This window comes from Panicum virgatum, chromosome 4N, assembly GCF_016808335.1.
Source record: "Panicum virgatum strain AP13 chromosome 4N, P.virgatum_v5, whole genome shotgun sequence".
Taxonomy (NCBI): Eukaryota; Viridiplantae; Streptophyta; class Magnoliopsida; order Poales; family Poaceae; genus Panicum; species Panicum virgatum.
The window spans coordinates 50,551,324-50,573,427 of NC_053148.1; the positions used below are offsets into that span (position 1 = coordinate 50,551,324).

General features: G+C 48.1%; 2 protein-coding genes across 2 annotated transcripts; one reads left to right on the forward strand and one right to left on the reverse strand.

Moving 5' to 3' along the window:
- Nucleotides 1–278: 278 nt before the first annotated feature.
- LOC120668958 lies at nucleotides 279–14,174 on the reverse strand. Its single transcript, XM_039948786.1, has 18 exons — nucleotides 13,215–14,174; nucleotides 10,863–10,934; nucleotides 10,575–10,779; nucleotides 10,402–10,486; nucleotides 10,203–10,301; nucleotides 10,031–10,112; nucleotides 9,884–9,943; nucleotides 9,720–9,772; nucleotides 9,478–9,644; nucleotides 8,568–8,778; nucleotides 7,845–7,902; nucleotides 7,612–7,668; nucleotides 7,292–7,534; nucleotides 1,894–1,958; nucleotides 1,759–1,815; nucleotides 1,567–1,660; nucleotides 1,038–1,178; nucleotides 279–942 (listed from the first exon to the last, which is right to left on the reverse strand). The coding sequence occupies exons 1-18, from the start codon at nucleotides 13,953–13,955 to the stop codon at nucleotides 850–852; spliced, it is 2,583 nt and encodes an 860-aa protein (XP_039804720.1). The 5' UTR covers nucleotides 13,956–14,174; the 3' UTR covers nucleotides 279–849.
- Nucleotides 14,175–15,468: 1,294 nt separating this feature from the next.
- On the forward strand, nucleotides 15,469–19,097 carry LOC120668959 (signal peptide peptidase-like 5). Its single transcript, XM_039948787.1, has 14 exons — nucleotides 15,469–15,757; nucleotides 15,940–16,098; nucleotides 16,205–16,316; nucleotides 16,473–16,592; nucleotides 16,770–16,921; nucleotides 17,010–17,192; nucleotides 17,433–17,467; nucleotides 17,571–17,727; nucleotides 17,833–17,886; nucleotides 17,999–18,091; nucleotides 18,176–18,318; nucleotides 18,398–18,468; nucleotides 18,564–18,647; nucleotides 18,768–19,097. The coding sequence occupies exons 1-14, from the start codon at nucleotides 15,629–15,631 to the stop codon at nucleotides 18,884–18,886; spliced, it is 1,611 nt and encodes a 536-aa protein (XP_039804721.1). The 5' UTR covers nucleotides 15,469–15,628; the 3' UTR covers nucleotides 18,887–19,097.
- The last annotated feature ends 3,007 nt before the right edge of the window (nucleotides 19,098–22,104 follow it).

The following is a 22,104-nucleotide window of genomic DNA, read 5'->3' on the forward strand; positions in this document are numbered from 1 at the left end:
AGAACGGAGGGAGTACTCTTTAAACAATAACCTGCACGACCTCAAGGAATTCATACAAATTAAAGACACGCAAAAGATGGACGAATCTGTTGGAAAATAGAGAAAAACAATACTCCCTGCACATTTTGTTACAATACTTAAACTCCAAATCACCCTATTAATTTCATTTTGGTTATACAACTTTTACTCATAAGTACATAATTTTGAATACGAATCTAATGACACCAACTTTATATCACAAAAAAATTTCTAATGATCAATAACAAGACTTTATATCATAATGAAACAAAATATCATAATGAAATTCAGATAAACCCTAAACTTTATATCATAATGAAACAAATACACTTTACATTCTTGGACACGGACTGACTGCACTGTATGGCATCCACAAAGACGATCTATAACAAGAGAGGCAGACAAACAAAGAGGAATCACATGTTCCTGCTGTACGTTGAATTTGAGACCTCCCAATCCACCCCACTCCTAACAGCTACTATCACACAGCTAACTCCTATCACAACTCAAAAGCATCAGCGGATACAACAGTCACCTCCACAGTTGCCATTTCAAACAAACACCACCTCAACACTAGCAGAACGACCCACCAATACGCATAACTTTGCCACCCAATAAGTTGTCTGAAATTCACTCAGCTCTGGCTTTGCCTTTGCTGCTCGTCCCTGATAGGTGCCGCTCGTCCCTGATAGGTACCTTACACAATCTCTGTCTTTGCCTTGACAACAGATCATCACCATGCTCATAAACTTTTCACATAAAAAGGGTTCAGGGTTCCCTTCCTATCAATCCCAGAAGCATGCACGCAAAGAGATGCGTTTCTTAGCAGAACTAGCATTCCTGTTCTGGGAGGGGGACCAGCTTGTGCAGGTTTGATGTCCCCTGAAACACAGTTGTTCGCCCACCCTTGAGGTATTCACGCAGCTGCAGAACACAATAAAATTTACATAAGTACAACCACAAGCTAATCCTTCAGTCTCACAGATGCTTGCAAGTTAGACATAGGAACATATGCAAACCTCATCCTGGCTTATCTTTGTGAACCCAAACCGCTCTGTCCAGATAGACTCCGCTTCCTCTGCAGCTGGTAGCACAAAATGTTTCACCTCCAAAGATGCCAAAAGTCGTTCAATGCAGGCAAAAAGTGCTTGGAAATACCCCTGCTCAGTTCACAGAAGAAAAGAAAGATCAATGCTAGAATACATCAGGTCTTGTCTCAACAATGACAAATAATTTGTAACAAGGAAAGCCCCAATTCTGCATTTACACTCAAATTAATAATCCAACTACTAAAACTTGTTCCGAAGATCTAAAACATCCTGTATCATCAAAACCATCTTTCAAAGGCTAACACACCTACTGCAGTTAGACCATTCTTGCTGTCCTTTATCCACAGGGGGCATTGGTGCAACTATGCATTGCAGGCTTGCATCAAATACATGATCTATGGAGCTGGTTTATTTCAGACTCCATACGCTCAAAATACTCATACTTTATGTTCCAACTAAAACTTGAATTATAATACCATACGATGCTTTACAAACTTACCAAGCCTTGGCTATCCCGACTTGTAGCAACCAACGGCAGCTCAGCAATTTCACTACCCATGATGCGGAAAAGACCGGCAGAAACTACAGTGTTGCTGCATCAACAAAATTAATTAGAGTAGCCTAACTAGAGACAATTGATTGACAATATCGTTTCATTTTCTGCCAGAAACAATCTAAGAAAAAAATTTACCGCACAGTCAACACAGCACAATACATTCCTGTGTAATCCTGATCCCTTGCGCTCCTCCTGGAAATAAGCATATATTATTTCCATAATTTTGATTTGCGTGTGATACAAGTAAACGAGGTAGTTACTAGACCGTACCCATAAACCATGGCTGGAATGAGGTCCCGTCCAGTTGTTGTCTGAATAATGGGATCAAATGTTTCCTGCAGAAATGGAAATAGTATACTGTATCGATCAAAGGGTGCATCCCAAGTTTTGTAAATAAACAAATATTTCTTTATGTATGCTAAGCAGAATCTGCAATCATTTTCCCTACTGTAAGTCGAGCCTGAACTTGAATAATGTTAGTGAAGTGAAGATGCTTTTATTCTGTCGATTTTTTCTTGTTGATTTATAGCTTAAACTTCAGGTTTCCAATGTTATTGTTGGTGTATATTGAGCCCATGTATAGGAACGATATATCCCACCTTTCTAGGGTTTGGAGGAATACAAGCCATTATTCTCGCCTATTCTCCCTCTCTTACAAGGTATCAGCCTAGCTCATGGCCGCCGCCGCCGCCTCCATGGCCGGCCGGCCGCCGGCGCCGCCGGACCTCTCCTTCCCTACCCTCTCCTCCCTCCCTCCTCCCTCCCCTGCTGCAAGATCTGGCGGGGCTCCAAGCCGCCGCCGCCCTGGGCGCGGGTCCTCCCGCCCCTGCACTCTCCTCCCTCCCTCCTCCCTCCCCTGCTGCAAGATCTGGCAGGGCCTCTGGCGTAGCAGGCGCGGGCCACTGGGGCTCTGCTCCGCCCGCCTAGCCCTGGCCGCCGGGGGCGCGGGTCCTCCCGCCCCTGCCCCGGCTTGGTGCGGCTCTGCTCCCGGCGTGGTGCAGCCGTGGCCTGCCGTCGTTCCTGCGCTCGGCACGGCACGGCCGTGGCCTCAGGGGGCCGCCGCCGCCGCGCCCGGACCAGCCGCCGCCCCTTCCCTGCCGGATTCGCCTGCCGCCGCCGCTGCTACCGCTGGCTAGCTGGCTGCGCCGCCCTACGCCGCCGCGCTGGCTGCAGCCGCGGGGCCCGGCGCGGGCGGGCCACCACTTCCTCCTCCCGGCCCGCTGCCGACCGCTGCTGCTGCAGGGGTTGCGGGCGCAGGGGGCACGAGCGGTGATGCCACCGCCGCTGCCGCCTCCCTCGCCGTCGCGCCCAGGGACCCCGCGCGGACCGCTGCCTCCCTCGCTGCCGCGTGGCCTGCGTTCGGGATGCCCCCCGCGGACGGACCATTCGCCGCCACCGCCTTCAGCGGGCAGCCGATCGCCGTCGGCGCTGCTACGGCCGATGCTGCTCTCGCCGCGGCCCTCCTCGCCGCCAAGACCCACCAAGCTCCGCCCTCTGGATCTGGATCCCGGACCGACCCCCTCCTTGGTGCTCCTGAGCTCCTCTCACCGGCCAGACCGGGAGTGGAGGAGGCCGCGGGCGTCGTCGTCGGGGCGGACATGGTGGTGGTGCTGGCGGTGCTACCTCTGGTGGTACTGGTGGAGGCCGTCGGGGCACTCCGACCCCGACTCCGGCTCCCACTCCTGGTCCTGGTCCTGGAGGTACGCCCTGGCCATCCTTCAGCAACCCATGGCTAGGGCGCATCCCGATGTGGCCGTTTCAGGGTCGGGGGGGGCTCTTCCTTAGCCCCAGCCGGCGGCCATGCTCGCTGCTGCTGCTCCCCTGTTCGCGCAGTACTTCAGCGCCATGGGGCGGACGCCGCCGGTCAGCACCGAGTGGATCGCCGACTCGGGTGCCTCCTTCCACACCACTCCACATGCCGGTATCCTCTCTTCTGTCCGACTCTCACACCCCTTTTGTCCTTCTTCCATCATGGTTGGTGACGGGTCTTGACTTTCTGTCACCGCCGTGGGGTTCTGCTCCTGGCTTCTTTCGTCTTCCCAATGTCCTTGTTGCTCCTCAGATGGTTCATAACCTTCTTTCCATTCGTCAGTTTACAGCTGACAATTCTTGTTCCATCGAGTTTAATCCTTCTGGCCTAACTGTAAAGGATTCGGCCTCCCGGCGTCCGCTACTCCGGTGTGACAGCACGGGGCCCCTTTACACCCTTCGTCTTCCTTCTTCCGCTGCACCACTCTCGCCTTCTTCGCCCTGGCCGTCATGGTCTGCCGCTTTTGCCGCGACGCCGTCTTCCACCACCTGGCACCGCCGTCTTGGTCACCCTGGCCGCGACGTTCTGGCTCAGCTCAGTCGTAGTACCGATGTTCCTGGTACTAGGGCTCCTGCTGAGCCCCTCTGCCATGCATGCCAGCTCGGTCGTCATGTTCGGCTCACTTTTTTTTTCTTCTTCTTCGCATGCGACGCATGCATTTGATCTTGTTCACTGTGACCTGTGGACCTCTCCTGTTCTTAGCCTTTCTGGTTATAAATACTATCTGGTGGTGGTCGATGATTTCTTGCACTACTCTTGGACGTTTCCTTTGCGCGCCAAGTCTGAGACCTTCCCCACCCTCTACTTCTTTGCCTGGGTGTCCACTCAGTTCGGCCTTACCGTTAAGGCCGTCCAGTGTGACAACGGGCGGGAGTTCGACAACTCCACCTCCCGTTCTTTCTTCCTCTCTCGGGGTGTTCAGCTGCGTATGTATTGTCCGTATACCTCTCCTCAGAATGGCAAGGCTGAGCGGATGATTCGCACGACGAACGACGTCATGCGCACCCTTCTGATCCAGGCCTCTCTGCCCCCGCGCTTCTGGGCTGAGAGCCTCCACACCGCCACTTACTTACTCAACCGTCTTCCGTCCACTACTTCTCCTGCTCCCACTCCCCACCACGTTCTTTTCGGTACCCCTCCTCGCTACGACCACCTTCGGGTCTTCGGGTGTGCGTGTTACCCTAACACCTCCGCCACTGCTCCTCACAAGCTGGCGCCCCGCTCGACTCGTTGTGTGTTCCACGATTACTCCCCTAACCACAAGGGGTACCGATGTTTTGACCTCAGCTCTCGCCGTGTCCTGATCTCCCGACACGTCGTCTTTGACGAGTCGGATTTCCCCTACTCCACCTCCTCCACTCCTTCTCCTGACCCCGAGCTGGAGTCTCTGTTTCCGACTGACCCGGTAGTTCAGCCACCGTTACCTGTTTGTCCTTTCCCTACAGGTTTTCCCGGCACACCGGCACCGCTTTCGGTGATCCCTGCTGCGCCGAGCGCGGCCCCGGTGCCCGCGGTCGTGCCGCGATCGGACCCGGTGTCTCCTGCTGCGCCACGCGCGGCCCCGGTGCCTTCCCATACACCTGCGCGGTACGCTCAGCCGGTGCAGGTGTACCGGCGTCGTTCGGCGCCGCCTCCTGCTCCGGAGGCTCCTGCGACGCCTACACCGGAGCCGTCGCCGCCACCTCCTCCAGGTCCCTCTCGTGCCGAGCCAGAGGTGTACCACCCGCCAGTCATCCATCGGGATCCTCGGCATATCCATCCCATGGTGACTCGGCAGATGGTGTCTCAGGCCGCGACTCTCCGCCACCGAGGGAGAGCCACGGGTTTCTCCGGTACCCTCCTCTGTTCGCGACGCCTTGGCGGATCCTCACTGGCGTCGCGCGATGGAAGAGGAGTACGCGGCTCTTCTTGCCAACCAGACATGGGACCTCGTGCTGCGTCCGTCTAGTTGCAATGTGGTGACTGGCAAGTGGATCTGGACGCATAAGCGTCGCGCTGATGGCACACTGGAGCGGTACAAGACTCGCTGGGTTCTCCGGGGGTTCACTCAGCGGCCTGGTGTGGACTATGATGAGACCTTCAGTCCAGTCGTGAAGCCCGCTACGGTGCGCACGGTCCTCTCGCTTGCGCTCTCGCGCTCTTGGCCTGTGCACCAGCAGGACGTGAAGAATGCGTTTCTTCACGGCACTCTGTCAGAGACTGTCTACTGCTCTCAGCTAGCGGGATTTGTGGACTCGAGTCGTCCGGATATGGTCTGCCGGCTCAACAAGTCTCTCTATGGTCTGAAGCAAGCTCCTCGAGCTTGGTATTCTCGGTTCGTCACGTTCTTGCTGACATTGGGGTTCACCGAGGCCAAGTCTGACACGTCTCTCTTCATCTACAGCCGTGGAGATGAGACTGCCTATCTGCTGCTCTATGTCGATGACATTGTGCTCACCGCCTCCACTCAGCGATTGCTTCAGTGTCATCTCTCTGCAGCAGGAGTTTGCTATGAAGGATCTGGATCAGCTCCACCACTTCTTGGGCGTCACTTTTGAGCCCCGCCCGTCTGGTCTTCTCCTTCACCAGCGGCAATACGCACTTGATATTCTGGAGCGGACTGGGATGACTGATTGCAAGCCCTGCTCCACTCCTGTCGACACTCAGGCAAAACTGTCTGCTGATCTAGGTGATCCGGTGGCTGATCCTACTGCCTACTGGAGTCTGACCGGCGCTTTGCAGTACCTCACCTTCACCAGGCCGGACCTCACCTACGCGGTTCAGCAGGTCTGTCTCCATATGCATGATCCCCGGGAGTCACACCTTGCTGCGCTGAAGCGTCTCCTCCGGTACGTCCGTGGCACTGTGGACCTAGGCTTGGTGCTTCACCGCTCGTCCTCTGCTGAGCTGGTTGTCAATACCGACGCTGACTGGGCTGGTTGTCCGGACACTCGTCGCTCCACTTCCGACTACGCCGTCTTCCTGGGCGGCAACCTGGTCTCCTGGTCATCCAAGCGGCAGCCGGTTGTCTCCCGCTCCAGTGCCGAGGCGGAGTACCGCGCTGTCGCTAACGGCGTGGCGGAGTCGTCCTGGCTACGACAGCTCTTGGCGGAGCTCCACAGCCCGCTCGCCAAGAGCACGCTCGTCTACTACGACAACGTCAGCGCCGTGTATCTCTCCACCAACCCCGTCCAGCATCAGCAGACGAAGCACGTGAAGATTGACTTGCACTTCGTGCACGACAGGGTCGCAAACGACGATGTTCGGGTACTCCATGTCCCGACCACCTCCCAGTTTGCTGACATCTTCACCAAGGGACTACCCTCCTCGACTTTCTCGGAGTTTCGCTCCAGCCTCAACGTAGCAGGTAGCTAGTTGTGGCTACGGGGGGTATTTGCCCTTTGTACTTTCTTCTTGTCCAGTCTTGAACACCGCTGCGTCGGTAGTTCAGACTGCGGGGGGTGTTAGCTTTCTTGTTGTCCAGTCTTGAACACCGCTGCGCCGGTAGTTCAGACTAGGGGGGGTGTTGGTGTATATTGAGCCCATGTATAGAGGCCGATCTAGAGGCCCATGTATAGGAACGATATATCCCACACTTCTAGGGTTTGGAGGAATACAAGCCATAATTCTCTCCTATTCTCCCTCTCTTACAGTTATACATGAAATGGGGAGCATGTAAAACAAGGTATCCACTATATTCACCTCCATATCAGAAAGTGCACTCCGTACAACCCTGCGTAAGGATACTTTGTTTTCTTAACGCACTAAACATTTGCAACATCCTGGTCATAAGTTATTGCAAATTCTACCAAGTGTTGACAAACAATGGGCACCTGTCATTAAAAAATTATTATCCAGTATGAAGTGACAGAAACTCACATGAAAAATTGCAACTGCTTTGGAAAGCATCAATTTGCTGTCTTCTGAACTCTTATCCTTCAAAATTCTCCATCTAACATCAAGGTCAATATCCACATCTAAACCTTTCGCTTCTCGCTTCTTCTTAATAACATCTAGATCCATGGTATGGACAGGTTCACCTCCACGGTTAAGTAAGGCTTGCAGTGTCTGGTTAATCCTCACACAGTCGGTGGAACAATACCATGCCCCCTCAGGCAATGCCTGCATTAGTTAATTATTAATATGGTGCTAAGTTTCTGCTACAAACTCTTCCAGATGTCTCAGGTTAGAAAAATCACCGTCAGATCGGCCATGTTATGTTCCTTGAGGCAACCAACGTGATATTCTCTACCGCACTGGTCAAAAAAGACATGAATAACTTACTGTTACAAATTTACCACTGCTGCCTTATAAAAAGCACAAGACAGAAACAGCAGGATAACACTCTGTATATAGATCATGGAAGGACACTAGTATCAGCATTCACAGAGGTAAACCATGGTCTATAACTCTATATGATTAGTAAACGTACTTGGTCACAAAGCAGCACAGTCCGGGTACTGAATTTCTTTTTGCTGAAATCATGGAGCCTGCCAAAATAATTCAAACAGACAATGTCCAGGGAAGACTCTTCCGAGTATTAGAGTCCAATGAAAGCATATATAAATAACAAAACTGCTGCATACTAAATCCTGGAGCAGATGTTATGGCACTTATGGTTCTGAAGAAATACTATTGCACTCGGCAAAGTTGCCATTAAGCAAAAACAATCTGTATTATTTTTGTTTGTAAAAGGTACTTCTCGCAGCCGACTGTTTAGAGCGTTTGAACTTTGGGAGTTGTTGAGTCCCCCCCTATGGTTGAGTCCTCTATTTTTTTTTTCTTTTTACTCTCACGAACCAATATACTTCGTGCAAAACCCATAACAAGCACAACAACTAGAAGTTATGAAGTAATGCTAATACAGAATTAACTACGGTAGTTAAAGCATAAATAAAAATAACAAAATTAACATCTATGCAAAAGTAATCAGTGAGTTGGTAAGGGTTAAAGATATTAAGCATTCAGATATTAATCTCCCTTAGCTGAACCACTATATAAAGCAAATACCAGTACTTGGTAAGAAGCAAATTTCCTCTGTTGGCCTAGGAAATGTTTGAGGGAAGTCTAAAAGCACATATAGTTTATGAAAGCATAAAAGAAAAGCAAAGCCAGAGTGAATATACAAGGACCATGACTATGGACGAACACTTACTTGCACAGTGCACAACCGCCAAATCCAGTTTCGAGTGATGTAGCAATGCGTATCGACCGTGTGAATATTTCTTCCAAGGGGTCAGCTCCTTCAATCCTCCCAGCAGCTATTGCATTGTTGTTAAATGCCAAACAACTTTCCCTCTGTTGTCTATTCTCACAATATCGGCAACACCAAGTTCCCTTCGGGGTAGCAAACAAGCCAACACAATCTGCAATAGATGGATAGGGAGGAAATACAGCATAACAATGAGAATCAACCAATGCAGCTCTGTTCAAAGGGGTTGACTAAAAGGAATATATGAAACATAATTCTTGATTTCACCAGATGTTAGAAATAAGAACTGCAAGATGCCAGTAAAAATCAGTTGAACATGAGTGAAAAATATGCAGCATTGCAATTCAAAGAAAAAGATTATACAACAGGAATCCCCATGTAGACTACAAATCGAGCATAGTGTTACAACATAATTTAGTTAGATTTTGGAAGGTCTGAATTTCAAGCATCAGTAAAATATCTGTAGAGAGTAAATTTAGCCTTCCACTAGAAAACATATTATTGACTTGCTTGCACCAATCAATTCAACCCAAAAGCTTAAGCTGATGGGAAGAGGTGGGCAATTCACTTATACTTCAACACTCCCCCTCACGTGCAGGCTCCCTCAGGCCTCAAACATGGAAATTAGGAGTCGGCTGCAATTACTTTATTTAATCGCGTCTGCCACGACTCGAACTCGAGATCTCCGGCCCTAATACCATACTGATGGGAAGAGGTAGGCAATTCACTTATACTTCAGCACATATATTTCGACATACGCATATCGTAATGAAAGAGTTAAATGTAGCTTAATTGAGCAGTAAGCAAACACGAAGCATCTCATACAAGCTATGGGTATGCACAATGTCATTACCTCTGTGAAAAGCTCTTGGACAGGTATCACACAGGAGAAGCTGACCACCATCTGAACAAATGCTGCACAAGTCATCACTTTGTCTGTTTGACATCTTTTGACCTTTTGAGAGTGAAATTGACAGCTCATGCAGCGAAACACCATTCGACATATATATGTTGTGATACCTACAAGTGTTTTTGTGGAAGGGATTAGAGTTTGAATTGTACCATTACAAAAATAAACTGCATGAATATACTCACGGTTTGCGTCGAGCAGCTCGACCAGCATGAGCTTCAAATTGTGAAGGACTAACCTGTCCATTGAATTAAATGAATTCGAGATTTAGACTGGGCTTGATTATCAGTTGAGTTGTTACGTGCCATTAAATTTCAAGATGTGTCTGATGAAAGGGGCTACAACTTACCACTGTGTTGCAACAATGACAATAGATCCCAAGTTCCTTTATATATCCATCTAGTAACCTCTAGAAAGTTGTCACTACAAGTGTTAATAAACAAAATAACATTTGCACTGGCCGAAAAAATTGTGAGACGAGAAATAAGACAATGACCTTTCCACCAACATAGTAGCCGACATCAGTACCCTCTGGTAAAACACCACTCATGAAAACCACCTTATGCAATCCCTTATCCCTATTTTTTTGTCATAAAACAGCACATTGGGGATTATGAGGTGTGAATAACTCAAGGAAAAGGATGCTTATCACAATTGACAATACCTACTTTCTTGTAAGCCTTCCTGCACTCACAGACTTCGCTCCTGGGGATGTACTTTTATATCCCTTGGCAGATGAAGTCAAACCACGTGCAATTTTTGGTGACCTAAATGAAAGTAGGGCAACAGCCAATGCTTTGGAACCCCATGCAAATACATTTGATGTGATAAAAAAAATGGGATGGCCACATCTACTACAAAGATTACCTGGTACTATTCTTAGCTCCCTTGGACTCAAGACATGAATCGCAAAACAAAGCAAATTTCCCACTGCGAAGTGTGCTGAATGAACCTGAAAGATTAGATATTAATCAATATTTGAGAAATTAACAAAACTGAGCTAGGCGAGTTAGGTAGGGATGAGAGGAGAAACCACCCACTTTTGCAGGTTTGGCATCTGAATGTTCTCTTCTGAGGTGCTGGGCCTATCGCCTTTCGTATTGCTGACTCCAACATGTCTAAGGTAGCATTTGCACATGCCCTCAACACATCGTGCAGATTATTTCCATTTTCCAGGAAAATGTAGTCGGATGGGTGTTTTTTGGTACTGCCAGCATGCACCTCGAAATAGTAAGGTGAAACGACCTGCAATTCAAAGGCACAATGGTTCAACCCTCAAAAGTTGGGATAGAAAGGTGGTGATTTTGGAGAAGAGGAGAGAAACTCACCTTTCGGCCTTTGCACGAAGAGCAAGCGCACAATATGCCGGCACGCTTGACAACTCCCCGGAGTACTGCCCGCTGAAATAAGACCAGAAACAGATCCCTGGTCAAAATTGGCTCCAGGACATGCTTTAAAATTGATTTTTGTTCATGACCACTAAAAAAACATCTCTTTGCCAAGAGTCACTCTTCAAACATTCCAATTTGCTGCAGGACACCAGAGTCCATTCTTTATTCAGATTAATTGAAAAGGAACGGGAAATGACCAAGTTACCCCAGCTGCCTACAGCCAGTCAAACCCCATATGCATCGAATCCGCCGGCCTCCGCATCGCGCCTGCTCCCTCCTGCTCTAGCGAGTGGCGGCCCTCCTGCCTGCCCCTGCTCCAGCGTGCAGAGACCCTCTTGCTGCATGCCCGTTCTGCTGCGCAGCTGTCGCTTTGGTCCGTGGGCCACTAAGGCTCCCGCCACGGTCCACCTGCCGGCGGCAAGCGTTGGTCCTCCTGCTAGCTCTGGTGAGTGCGGTCCTCCTGGCGCCTGCCCGTTCTGCTACACTTCAGTCCGCGGAGTGCGGAGGTTCTGGCCACAGCCCCTCCTACCGATAGCCAAGGTTCTAAAAAACGCTAGACGCTAGGCGAACGCTTGCCTATGGTTTAGAGTTTTTTGTGATTAAACGTAGATTGAACATGATTAAACGTGTGTTGTGATTAAACGACACTGTGATTAAACGCAACGCTTGGCCACCGTTCAGCGTTTAATCAAGATTAAACGACGTTTAAAAACGTTTTTTAGAACACTGCCGATAGCCTGGTTCGGTGCGCAGCGGCCCTACTGGCTAGTGGCTACTGCCGCTCGCCCGTATCGCTGCTGCTTCGGTTCGCAAGTGTGGAGCTCGGACTAGGGCCTTACGAGCGGACGGCCACCGCGCGCGGCATTGCTCCGAGCGCGCGTGCTTGGCGCATGCAGGCCCTTGCAACGCGCTAGCCTAGGCAGCGGAGGCCCCTCCCGACGCGTGTGTTCTTTGGCAGAGGGTCTGCCGGCATGCGACATCCTCTACTAAAATATGGTGTGAAGGGTATGGGTAAAATTGTCCAGATTATGGATTTCATGACTCCATTGAGCTGAAAATACTATTATACGAGTCATAGCTTCCTAAGGCAAATTAGTATGGTTGAATAGTGTCTCTTGGCAAAGAGATGTTTTTTAGTGGTTTTGAGCAAAAGCCAACATTGAACAATGTCCTGCAGCCAATTTCCCAAATTACAGCAACCATGAAACTATTTAGGGTTTTTTGGATCCACACCATTACAATTTTCAAAGTTTGGAGAAACGCCATTACTATTCGTCTATTTCGAAACATACCATTGCAATTTTTCGTTTCTCACAAAAATGCCACGGAATACGTATGGAGACAACCTGGGCCCAGCTGCAGGTGTACACGAATACGTATATTGCATTGAAGGCCCTCTCTCCTATCACTGACTCGCGGGCCCCACATGTCATCTTCTTCCTCCTCTTCTCTTCTTTTGGTGAGCACCATCCATGGCTGTCAATGGCGAAGGCACAGAGCTCGGGTGGCTCGGCGGCGGCGGCGAGCTGCTGCTGGTCGACGCGATGCGCCTGCGCCAGGTCTCCCGCCTGCCGCCGGGAGCGCGCCGCCGCCAACCACCGGATCTGCGTGAGGCCAAGCCAGGGAGGGAGAGGGAGGCTGAACGAGCGGATGGCGTAGCACGCGGCCGGCATGGAGCTCGCGCTCCAGGCAGCGGGCGGAGCTCGCGACACGGAGCGACCTTGTTGCTGATTCTGCCGGGCGACTTGAACTCGGAGGCGGCCTTGCGCATGGCGAGGGACTCTATGGGGTGCTGCCACGCCCACTCGAACTGCATAAGATGCAAGGGGCCGGCGGCGGACGTGGCAGCGGGCGGAGCTCGCACGCGGAGCAAGGGGCCGGCGGCGGACGTGGCCGACGCGGAGCTCGACGTGCTGCTGCTCGCCCACCTGGCCACATGCTGCTGCTGCTCACCATCGACGATGGCGGATGCGGCTCAGCAATGGGAAGATAGCGAGAGGAGGAAGAAGAAGATGACATGTGGGGCCCGCGAGTCAGTGGTAGGAGAGAGGGTCTTCAATGCAATATACGTATTCGTGTACACCTGGCCCAGGTTGTCTTCATACGTATTCCGTGGCATTTTTATGAGAAGCGAAAAATTGTAATGGTATGTTTCGAAATAGACGAATAGCAATGGCGTTTCTCCAAACTTTGAAAATTATAATGGTGTGGATCCAAAAAAACACAACTATTTAACCACAAAAAGGTTGAGCATTGGGTGGGTAAAAAGAGAGAGGAGAGCATAAGTACCTTGCCTTTCCTCATGATGTACTTGACGGGCTGGCCTTCGAGCAGGCCGGTGGCGAGAAGCTCCCTGAGGTTGGTGGGGATCTTTTTTGTATTCCGCTTGTTGCTGCTGATACTTGTGGTGGCGTTGGGTGGTGGCGAGGAGGAGGCATTGCTGGCGGTGGTGGTACCTGAGAGGTCGTCGTCGTTGCTGTCCTTATCCTTGAGTAAGAGTGATCTAGTGAAGCGGCGGAGCGCTGGACCAGGTCTGTCGTCCTCCTCTTCCTCCGGCGGTTCAGGCTTGGGCTTGAGCGGAGTGGCATTGTGAGGAGGAGGGGGAGGTGTGTGGTGGAGCATGGAGCGCGTGATCCGCCTAGGCGGCGACTCGGGCGGGATGATGATGGTGTTGGGATCCGCTTCGGCGTCGGGCTGCGGCTGTGGGGGTGGAGTCGGAAGCGGCGGCTGAGGGCTGGTGGGCTCAGCAGCCATCAAGGCGAGCACGGGGCCTTGGGGAGGAGGGGGAGGATCTGGAGGGCGGCGGCGCTTAGGCTTGGACAAGTTGGGGTCGGAAGCGGGCGATGAGGTGAGGGTGCGGGACGAGCGGCGGGTGCGGCCGAGGGGCGCGGAGAGGGCGGCCTGGGAGGCGATGGCGAAGGCGAATTCGCGCTTGAGACCGGCGCGGACGCCGGAGCGCAGCACGAAGGAGTTGGCGGCGCCGTCAGGCTCGTTCTCCATGGTGGATGTGGATCCCTCCGCCGCCGTCATCCTCAACTCATTCGGCAAGAACCGGATTGGATCGAGAGAGCATGGCAGCAGCTAGCTGCCTGGAATCCGATCGATCGATTGATCCCCTTGCCCTCCCTTTACTTATTACTTCTCTCTCTCTCTCTCTGTCTGCAACTGCAACGGGGTGGGATGGGATGGGGAGGAGTGAGGACCTGGAGTGAGGAGGAGGGGTCGTCAGTCAGAATTGGGATTGGGATTTGGTCGAGACAGACAGAATTCTCAACCGTGATTGACATGCTTGCTCGTAGGGATGAAAACGGACAGAAACGGATGAAAAAAAAGCTCATTTCTATTTTTATTTCTATATTTTTTTTAGAAATGTGATTGGATTCGGAAAATACGGGTACGAAAATAGGATCGGGTTACACGGAAGTACGGAAACGAATCAATACGGACATTGAGCCGGAAAGAATAACGCGATCAAATATTCTCGAGTATACATTAACAAAGTCACAAAATAATATACACGTACGAAGTTATTAGTCCAATATTCACTAGTATGCCATGTGTTAATATGTTAACATGCATACTTAGTGATTGGTATGTTTTTGAACATATCAATTTTTAGACATATCTTATGTAGATTAAAAACGGGATGAAAAACGGAATAAATACAGGTTAATTAAATGTAAAAACGGAATTCCTCGGAAACGGACGGAGAAACCTTATTTCTACTTCCGTAAATACAGAAACAAGATCCCACAAATACGGAAACAGACGAACAAAAGGAATATTTCCATCCGTTTTCAATCCTACTTGCTCGTGCTCACCATTGCCCACGGAATTTTATGTCCTGGTCCTTCTTCACAGTAGAATTTACATTTAGATCTCCAGGGGAATGCCAAAGGATCTGACGTAAAATAAAACAAAAAAAGGGCTTGTTAGTGATCAAGGGAGTAAAATTTTGGGTGTAAATTTTTTGAAAAAAAATGTTTTAATTAAACATAGGCTAATTAAAAAATTAATTACAGAACTCATCTGTAAAACTACGAGATGAATTTACTAAGACTAATTAATCTGTCATCAGAACATGTTTATTGTATCAATTACTGTAGCAATTTAGTGTCTAATCATATCATAATTAGGTTCATTAGATTCGTCTCGTAATATACAAGCAAAACTATAATTAATTTTTTATTTCGTCTAGATGTAATACTTCATGCATGTGTTGCATACGTTCGATGTTATAGTTTTAGAATTTTGAATTTTACATCTAAATCAGGTCTGAGTCAATGAAATCTATTTTTTTATCACAGAACAAATGCAACCTATCAGAAGAACTCAACATCTAGGTTCTCGTTTGATGAGATGTATAGTAAGAGGAATTGAAAGGTAAACACATTCTCCTCATAAGAAAGAGATCTTATATTGATGCATGGTGCGAGTACTGAATATATATGCTGGCTGAAAAACAAAGAGGAGTAGGACGAACCGGTGAATAAATTAAATTAAATAAATAAATAAAAACAAGAATAAAGTTGGAGCGAGCGAGTGGGCCGCAGCAACCCGACCCAAACCCAACCCGAGCGAGTCAGCACAGTCAACAACCCACCATCCCCTTCCCACCCGAGCGATTCCCCTCGGCCACCCACCTCCCAGCTCTCGCCGTCGTCCCAGGGGAAGGGTGGGCTCGCTCAGGTCTCAGGTGCCAGATGGCCGCCGCGGCGGTCCTGGCGCTGCTCATGGTGTCGGCGCTGGCGGGGCCCGCGGCCGGCGGTGACATCGTCCACCACGACGACGAGGCACCCAAGATCCCCGGATGCAACAACGACTTCATCCTGGTAACAAGCTGCCCACTTCAGTTTAGCTTTCCATTAGCCCCCGAACCGAATCCCCGTACTGAAATTGCATTGCTTCTAGTTAGTTCCTAGCTAGTACTACTTCTATTACAAGATACTAGAGTAGAGATCACCGCCTGCCCTGTTATATTACTATCATATATCTCCCGTGCTAATCTTGTAAGGTAAAAGTGCAAAGCTGGGTCAACGGCAAGGAGGGTGATGAATTTGTTGGAGTTGGTGCTCGCTTTGGTCCCAAAATTGTCTCCAAGGAGAAGCACGCAAACCGAACTAAACTCACGCTGGCGGACCCTATGGAGTGCTGCTCTCCTCCAAAAGACAAGGTTTTATCTTGTGCAACTTCAAGTCACACTTATTATTATTTGTCCGTATTTCAAACCCAACTTGTGTACCCCAGTGGGTAAATTAAATGCTCCATTTTTGTTCTAGGTTTCTGGAGATATTCTTTTAGTTCAAAGGGGCAAGTGCAAATTCACAAAGAAAGCAAAGTTTGCTGAAGCTGCTGGTGCTTCTGCCATAGTAATCATAAACCATGTCCACGGTGCGTAGTTTCCCTATTTATGACTTGTAATATTTTTCATATGAACCTAGCGAACAACACATTCTATACTGTCGTTAAGATATTAAAATGGACACCGTGTATCACTACTCGAGGAATTTTTTGTTTCACTTACTCTATCATGCATTTACCCTGCAGAACTGTACAAGATGGTCTGTGAAAAGAATGAGACAGATCTTGACATACATATACCTGCAGTTCTTCTACCAAAAGATGCAGGTTCTGCTTTACACACACTTCTTACAAGCGGTAACGCAGGTAAACTGTTAGCTCGCATGGTCGCCAACATTTCAATTTCCATATAGAACATAAGGGTGTGGCCGTTAGCTATTGTTATCTAGACTTTCTTTCAGCTTTATGTGGACGTGCATTTTGGTTATTTGTCCCATCTGAAGTAGCTCACTGAGTACTGATGTGTCCTTGTCTCTTCCTTAGTTTCTGTGCAGCTGTACTCTCCAGACCGTCCTGTAGTTGACACTGCAGAGGTATTTCTATGGCTTATGGCTGTCGGTACAGTCCTCGGTGCTTCATACTGGTCTGCATGGAGTGCTAGAGAAGCAGTTATTGAACAAGAGAAGCTCCTGAAGGTTTTGACCTCCATGCCATGACACTTGCGCCAATGTAGCATCAGCTTAAAATGATGTACTGACAGATGCACTTATTGTTATTGTTAAGGATGGCCATGAAGGCCTACTGAATATTGAAGCTGGAGGTTCTAGTGGCATGGTAGATATCAATGTGGTATCAGCAATAATGTTTGTGGTGGTTGCGTCATGCTTCTTAATAATGCTCTACAAACTCATGTCTTACTGGTTTGTGGAGCTACTGGTGGTAATCTTCTGCATCGGCGGTGTAGAGGTGCAATTCTATCTCACTATCGTTCACCTTTCAGAAACATAATTACGAATTGCAAGGTTTAATGGTACTAGCTGCTCTTACTTTCTATTTCATGGTACAAGTACCTTGAAATGACCTAAAATGATAGTGTGCTCTTAGTTCACTGATCCTACGCTGTTCTCCAGTTGATTGCTACACAAACTGTTGTAGTTAGTACTTTGCTACTTTTCCTTTCTTGAACTACAGCCTTTGTTTATGCAGGGTTTGCAAACATGCTTGGTTGCTCTGTTGTCCAGGTAAAATGGATTCTGTTTGCATCAAGCATTATGTTCAAGAGCCTCTTCTACAAACCTTTCCCCCAAGAATTACTTATATTGACTGAATTCTGGAACCTTTCAGATGGTTCAAGCCTGCTGCAGAATCTTTTGTGAAAGTACCATTCATTGGAGCTGTTTCACATCTTACTCTGGCAGTTTGTCCATTTTGCATTGCATTTGCTGTTCTATGGGCTGTTTTCCGCCAACTTCCGTATGCTTGGATTGGGCAAGATATTCTTGTGAGTATCACTGCCTGTAGCATTTGATGCCCCCCCCCCCCAACCAAAAAAAAGGTTTAAAAATGTAGTTGGTAATATCAACTGACTCCAAACTCTACTTATCAGGGTATCACACTGATAGTTACGGTCATCCAAATTGTCAGAGTACCCAACCTCAAGGTAATCAAATAGCTCTTGATTTTCTTACTTTCTGCTTGCTGTTGACCTTTGCCAAGGGTTTTGTTGGTAACTGTTGAGGAATCAATTTTGTTTACCTTCTGACCATGATCAGGTGGGTTCAGTTCTTCTCAGTTGTGCCTTCCTGTATGACATCTTCTGGGTGTTCGTCTCCAAGAGGTGGTTTCATGAGAGTGTGATGATTGTGGTAAGTATTGTGAAAGGGTGTTATAATGTTTAGCAGTGATAGTGTCCTGACTTTGTGGTTGTACATGCCGGAATCTTCTGATAGGTTGCACGTGGTGATAAGACTGATGAGGATGGTGTGCCCATGTTGCTAAAAATTCCACGAATGTTTGATCCTTGGGGTGGATACAGCATCATTGGCTTTGGTGATATCCTTCTTCCTGGGCTGGTAGTTGCTTTCGCCCTAAGGTAAGTCTAGCCTGCAAAGCACATGTGTCTTTTCTTTGAGTTCAAGCGGTGAATTTTGTTTGAATTGTTTGTTGTTCAGATACGATTTTGTTGCAAAGAAGAGCCTTCAGTCTGGTTACTTTTTGTGGTCAATGGTGGCCTACGGTTCCGGTAAGTTTGTGTCCATGCAGCGGGCAGAAGATTGAACCATGATTTCCCTTTTTTAGTGGACTAACTGGCTATTTCTTCTGTGGCCACGTGGTCAGGACTTCTAATCACATATGTTGCGCTGAACCTGATGGATGGGCATGGCCAACCTGCCCTTCTGTACATTGTGCCCTTCACACTAGGTAATAATGAAGATGGCTTGAGACTATGCAGTGGATGCATATCTATATATGGAGATTATGAATGACCAAGCAGGGACCATTGCATTGCATGATGCAAATGTGTGTGTCTTGTTGGTGCAGGAACGTTGATCGCGCTCGGGTGGAAGAGAGGAGAGCTGCCGAACCTGTGGACGAGGGGAGAGCCTGAGAGAGTGTGTACGCATATGCATATGCCGCTGCTGCCCGCGAGCCCAAACTAGCAAGTGCGTGGGGTAGAATGCACGCTGCGATGACATTCTGCTAATACGGCCGGTAACTAGTAGTAATTAAATATATTGCCCAGCAATACGGTCGCGTGTATTTGATCGAGACACTTCACTGATGTACGTATGTATTATGTATGTATCCTTGTGAATTTTTAGTTCATCATGCCTGTTTACATGTGATGGACCAAGAAATCACTTTGCTCCATCTTATCATGTCAAAAATGGCTAGGAATAGAATCAATCGGTGTAGTGTTACTAACTACGACGACGACTACTACTATAGCAATTGAAAGGATCAATTCAGATCATTAGAGTCTGCAGCTAGAAGGCAGTACGTACTGACTGATTGATTGATGCCTGCATATATGGCTGTAAGGCGTAGTAGTACATGAATAAGTAATAATAGGACAAACACAAATGAAAATAAAAGAAATCCCAAAGATTACAATGGAGTGTGTGTGAAGAAGCCGCCGCCGCCGCCATATTATATTTGTTTGGTTGTTATATTTGTTTGGTTGTGGCTGGTGGCGGGTGCTGATTTGGTAGGAGAAAAAAATATTGTTGGTTGACAAACCAGTCAAGCGAACAGAGTGATGAAATGTGATGATGATATGTATGATGATGAAGCTATATAGCTAGCTAATCAATTCAAGTGGTGGTGCATGCGTGCGCTTTGCCGGGGATGTCACCTCCTGCTCCGTCAACGGAGCCGGCAGCAGGTTGAGGTCAAGCTCCAGGTTGACGTGTCCTGCGCTCCTCTCCTGCAGCAGCAGCCGCTGCCTATATTACCAGTGGCGGAGCGTGAGATAAAATTAAGGGGGTCAATTTGTGAAGGCTCAAGCTCAAAGAGTCAACATGTCACACCGGAGGCAAGCTTTAAGTGCCACATGTCATGGTGCTCTAGAGCGCAATGGAAAGAAAGCTTGGCGATGATATTAGATAAGTATGCATGAGTCATCAAATAATATAAATCTAGCTACCTAAGCTTTTGAGGGTAGCAATTAGCATAAAAATCAAGTTATCACCAAAAACTACAAATCTATGAACTTGCAAGGTTAAATTTTAGAAAAGAATCGACAAAGTGACTAGTTGAAGCCCCTTAGGAGCCTTGTGCTCTTCTTCCTATATCCAGGCGACAGTGCCCAGCGAGTTTCGCAGCCAGTGAGGTAGCAACAGCTAGCGAATACAATAAAAAGAGAGCGTCGCGACGCATTATCCAGCAATCGCAGTCAAACGATGTAAAATATAAGAAAAGCAATAGACATGATTGCACGTGGTCCTCTCTGGATAGTCCTGCAAGATCCATGAATGAACTCGGATACATGAGTTGCTTGTAATAAGAGGACTACTAAAATAAACTAAAAGTCTCAAAAATTTTTGGGAGGAAGGGGGCCTCCCCGGTGCTGCTGTGCGCAGGCTAAGCGTCGTGGTGACAGCGGCGGCAGCGGCGGCCTCCTGCTCCGGCCGCCGCGGCTGCTTCTTCCTGTCGTTGCTGTGGCTGGTGCGGTGGCCGCCGAGGGCCTGGAAGGAGGGGAAGCACTTGTTGCACGTCTTGCACTCGTACGCCGCAGGCACGCCGGCGTGCCTGCTGCGGCGGCTCGTGCTCCTGGGCATTATTATTGGTGGCTGTGGCTCCACGACCACGGCGGGCCCTGGGCGAGGAGGATGAGGCCCTTGGCCACGTCCGCCTCCTCGTCTTCCTCCTCTTGCTGTGTGGTGGTGCTGCCGCTGCGGGAAGAGGAAGACGAAGCGGGTGACGGCAAGGATGAGCAATGGCGGCGTCTCTTGTTGGTGCGGTGCTTCAGCCTGGCGCCGCCGCTGGAGACGATGAGCAATTGCCCCGTCCCATCCTCCTCCTCCTCAAGTCTGTTCTGTGGCAAATTAAGGTAGGAGAGAGGGGGAGGCGGGCGGTCGACTAGCTAGATAGTTTGTAGGGACGGACCATCAACGACTTCCCTGCTGCATGCACGCATATACTCCATATAGCACTGTAATGAATAAATAGGAGCGTCAATTTCTTTCTCTCTTTTTATAGCAAGCAAGCAAACAAAACAAGCCAACAACCAACACCCTCTTGGTTTCTATGTTTTGAGTTCTGTTACGTTGTTCTCGTGCATTATTCTTTTTTTTTCTTTGCAATTACACAGTACAACTCAGACACTTGCAATACATGCACACTCATCTCTACGAACGCACGTACGTATACTCTACCCCTACAAGTGTTGCGCATTAGCTAGCAAAACCACTAGCTAGAAGGTACATAGATCTATCGATCGGACATTAATTGTAGAGTATTATTACCTGGAAAAAGTTTATTTTACTCCCCTCACCTATCCACTTTGTCCAGAATGAAAATTTGGTTCACTTTACTCCCCTAAACAATTTCATTTGGCCCAATCTACCCGCTAATTAGATTCCTCTTTTTTACTTCCCTGTGTATGAGTTGAATTTTGACTTCAAAAGTTGTGAACAGATACAAAATAAACATGATACGTTATGCTAAAAAATTATACTAAGAATTTTTCATGGTTATTTTCATAGGTTAGGAATATTTATATGAAATTGATCTTAGATATACAAGACTGTACGAAAAGTAATCATGAAAAAAATCTAATATTTTTTTTCTAATGTCTATATGTCATCCGACAAAATCTGAAATTAAAGCTCAACTTATACGCCAAGAAATAGAGAAAAGAAATCTAATTAGGGATAGATTGAATCAAGTGAAATAATTCGGAGATGTAAATTGAGCCTAAATTTTGCTCACGGGGGTTATGCAGACAAAGTAAATAGGTGAGGGTAGTAGAATGGACTTTTTCCTTGGCTGGTAAATAATGAAATTAATATGCTGGAGATGATGGATTTGAGCTTTTATCAATTAGAGAACAAATGGAACAAATGCATGCATGCTTGTGGTATTAGTTGATTTAGCATAGGTACATTAATTAATTATAGTATATTAATTATTCAATCAGTATGATATACAATAATATAAGACAATGCCGGCGTGGATATATATGGGATATTCTGGTTCCGTTAAATAAAATAATTTTGAGAATTGTTGAAAGATATCTAGGCCCCTTAGTAGTTTTGGTGTTTGGGTGACAAAACACATGTATGTTTAATCCCATGTATCTGGCTTGTGTGCAGGTGTTAAGGCTGAATAAGTGAAACAAAAGTTGAAGCACATTCCCTGAAAAAGGAAATGAAAA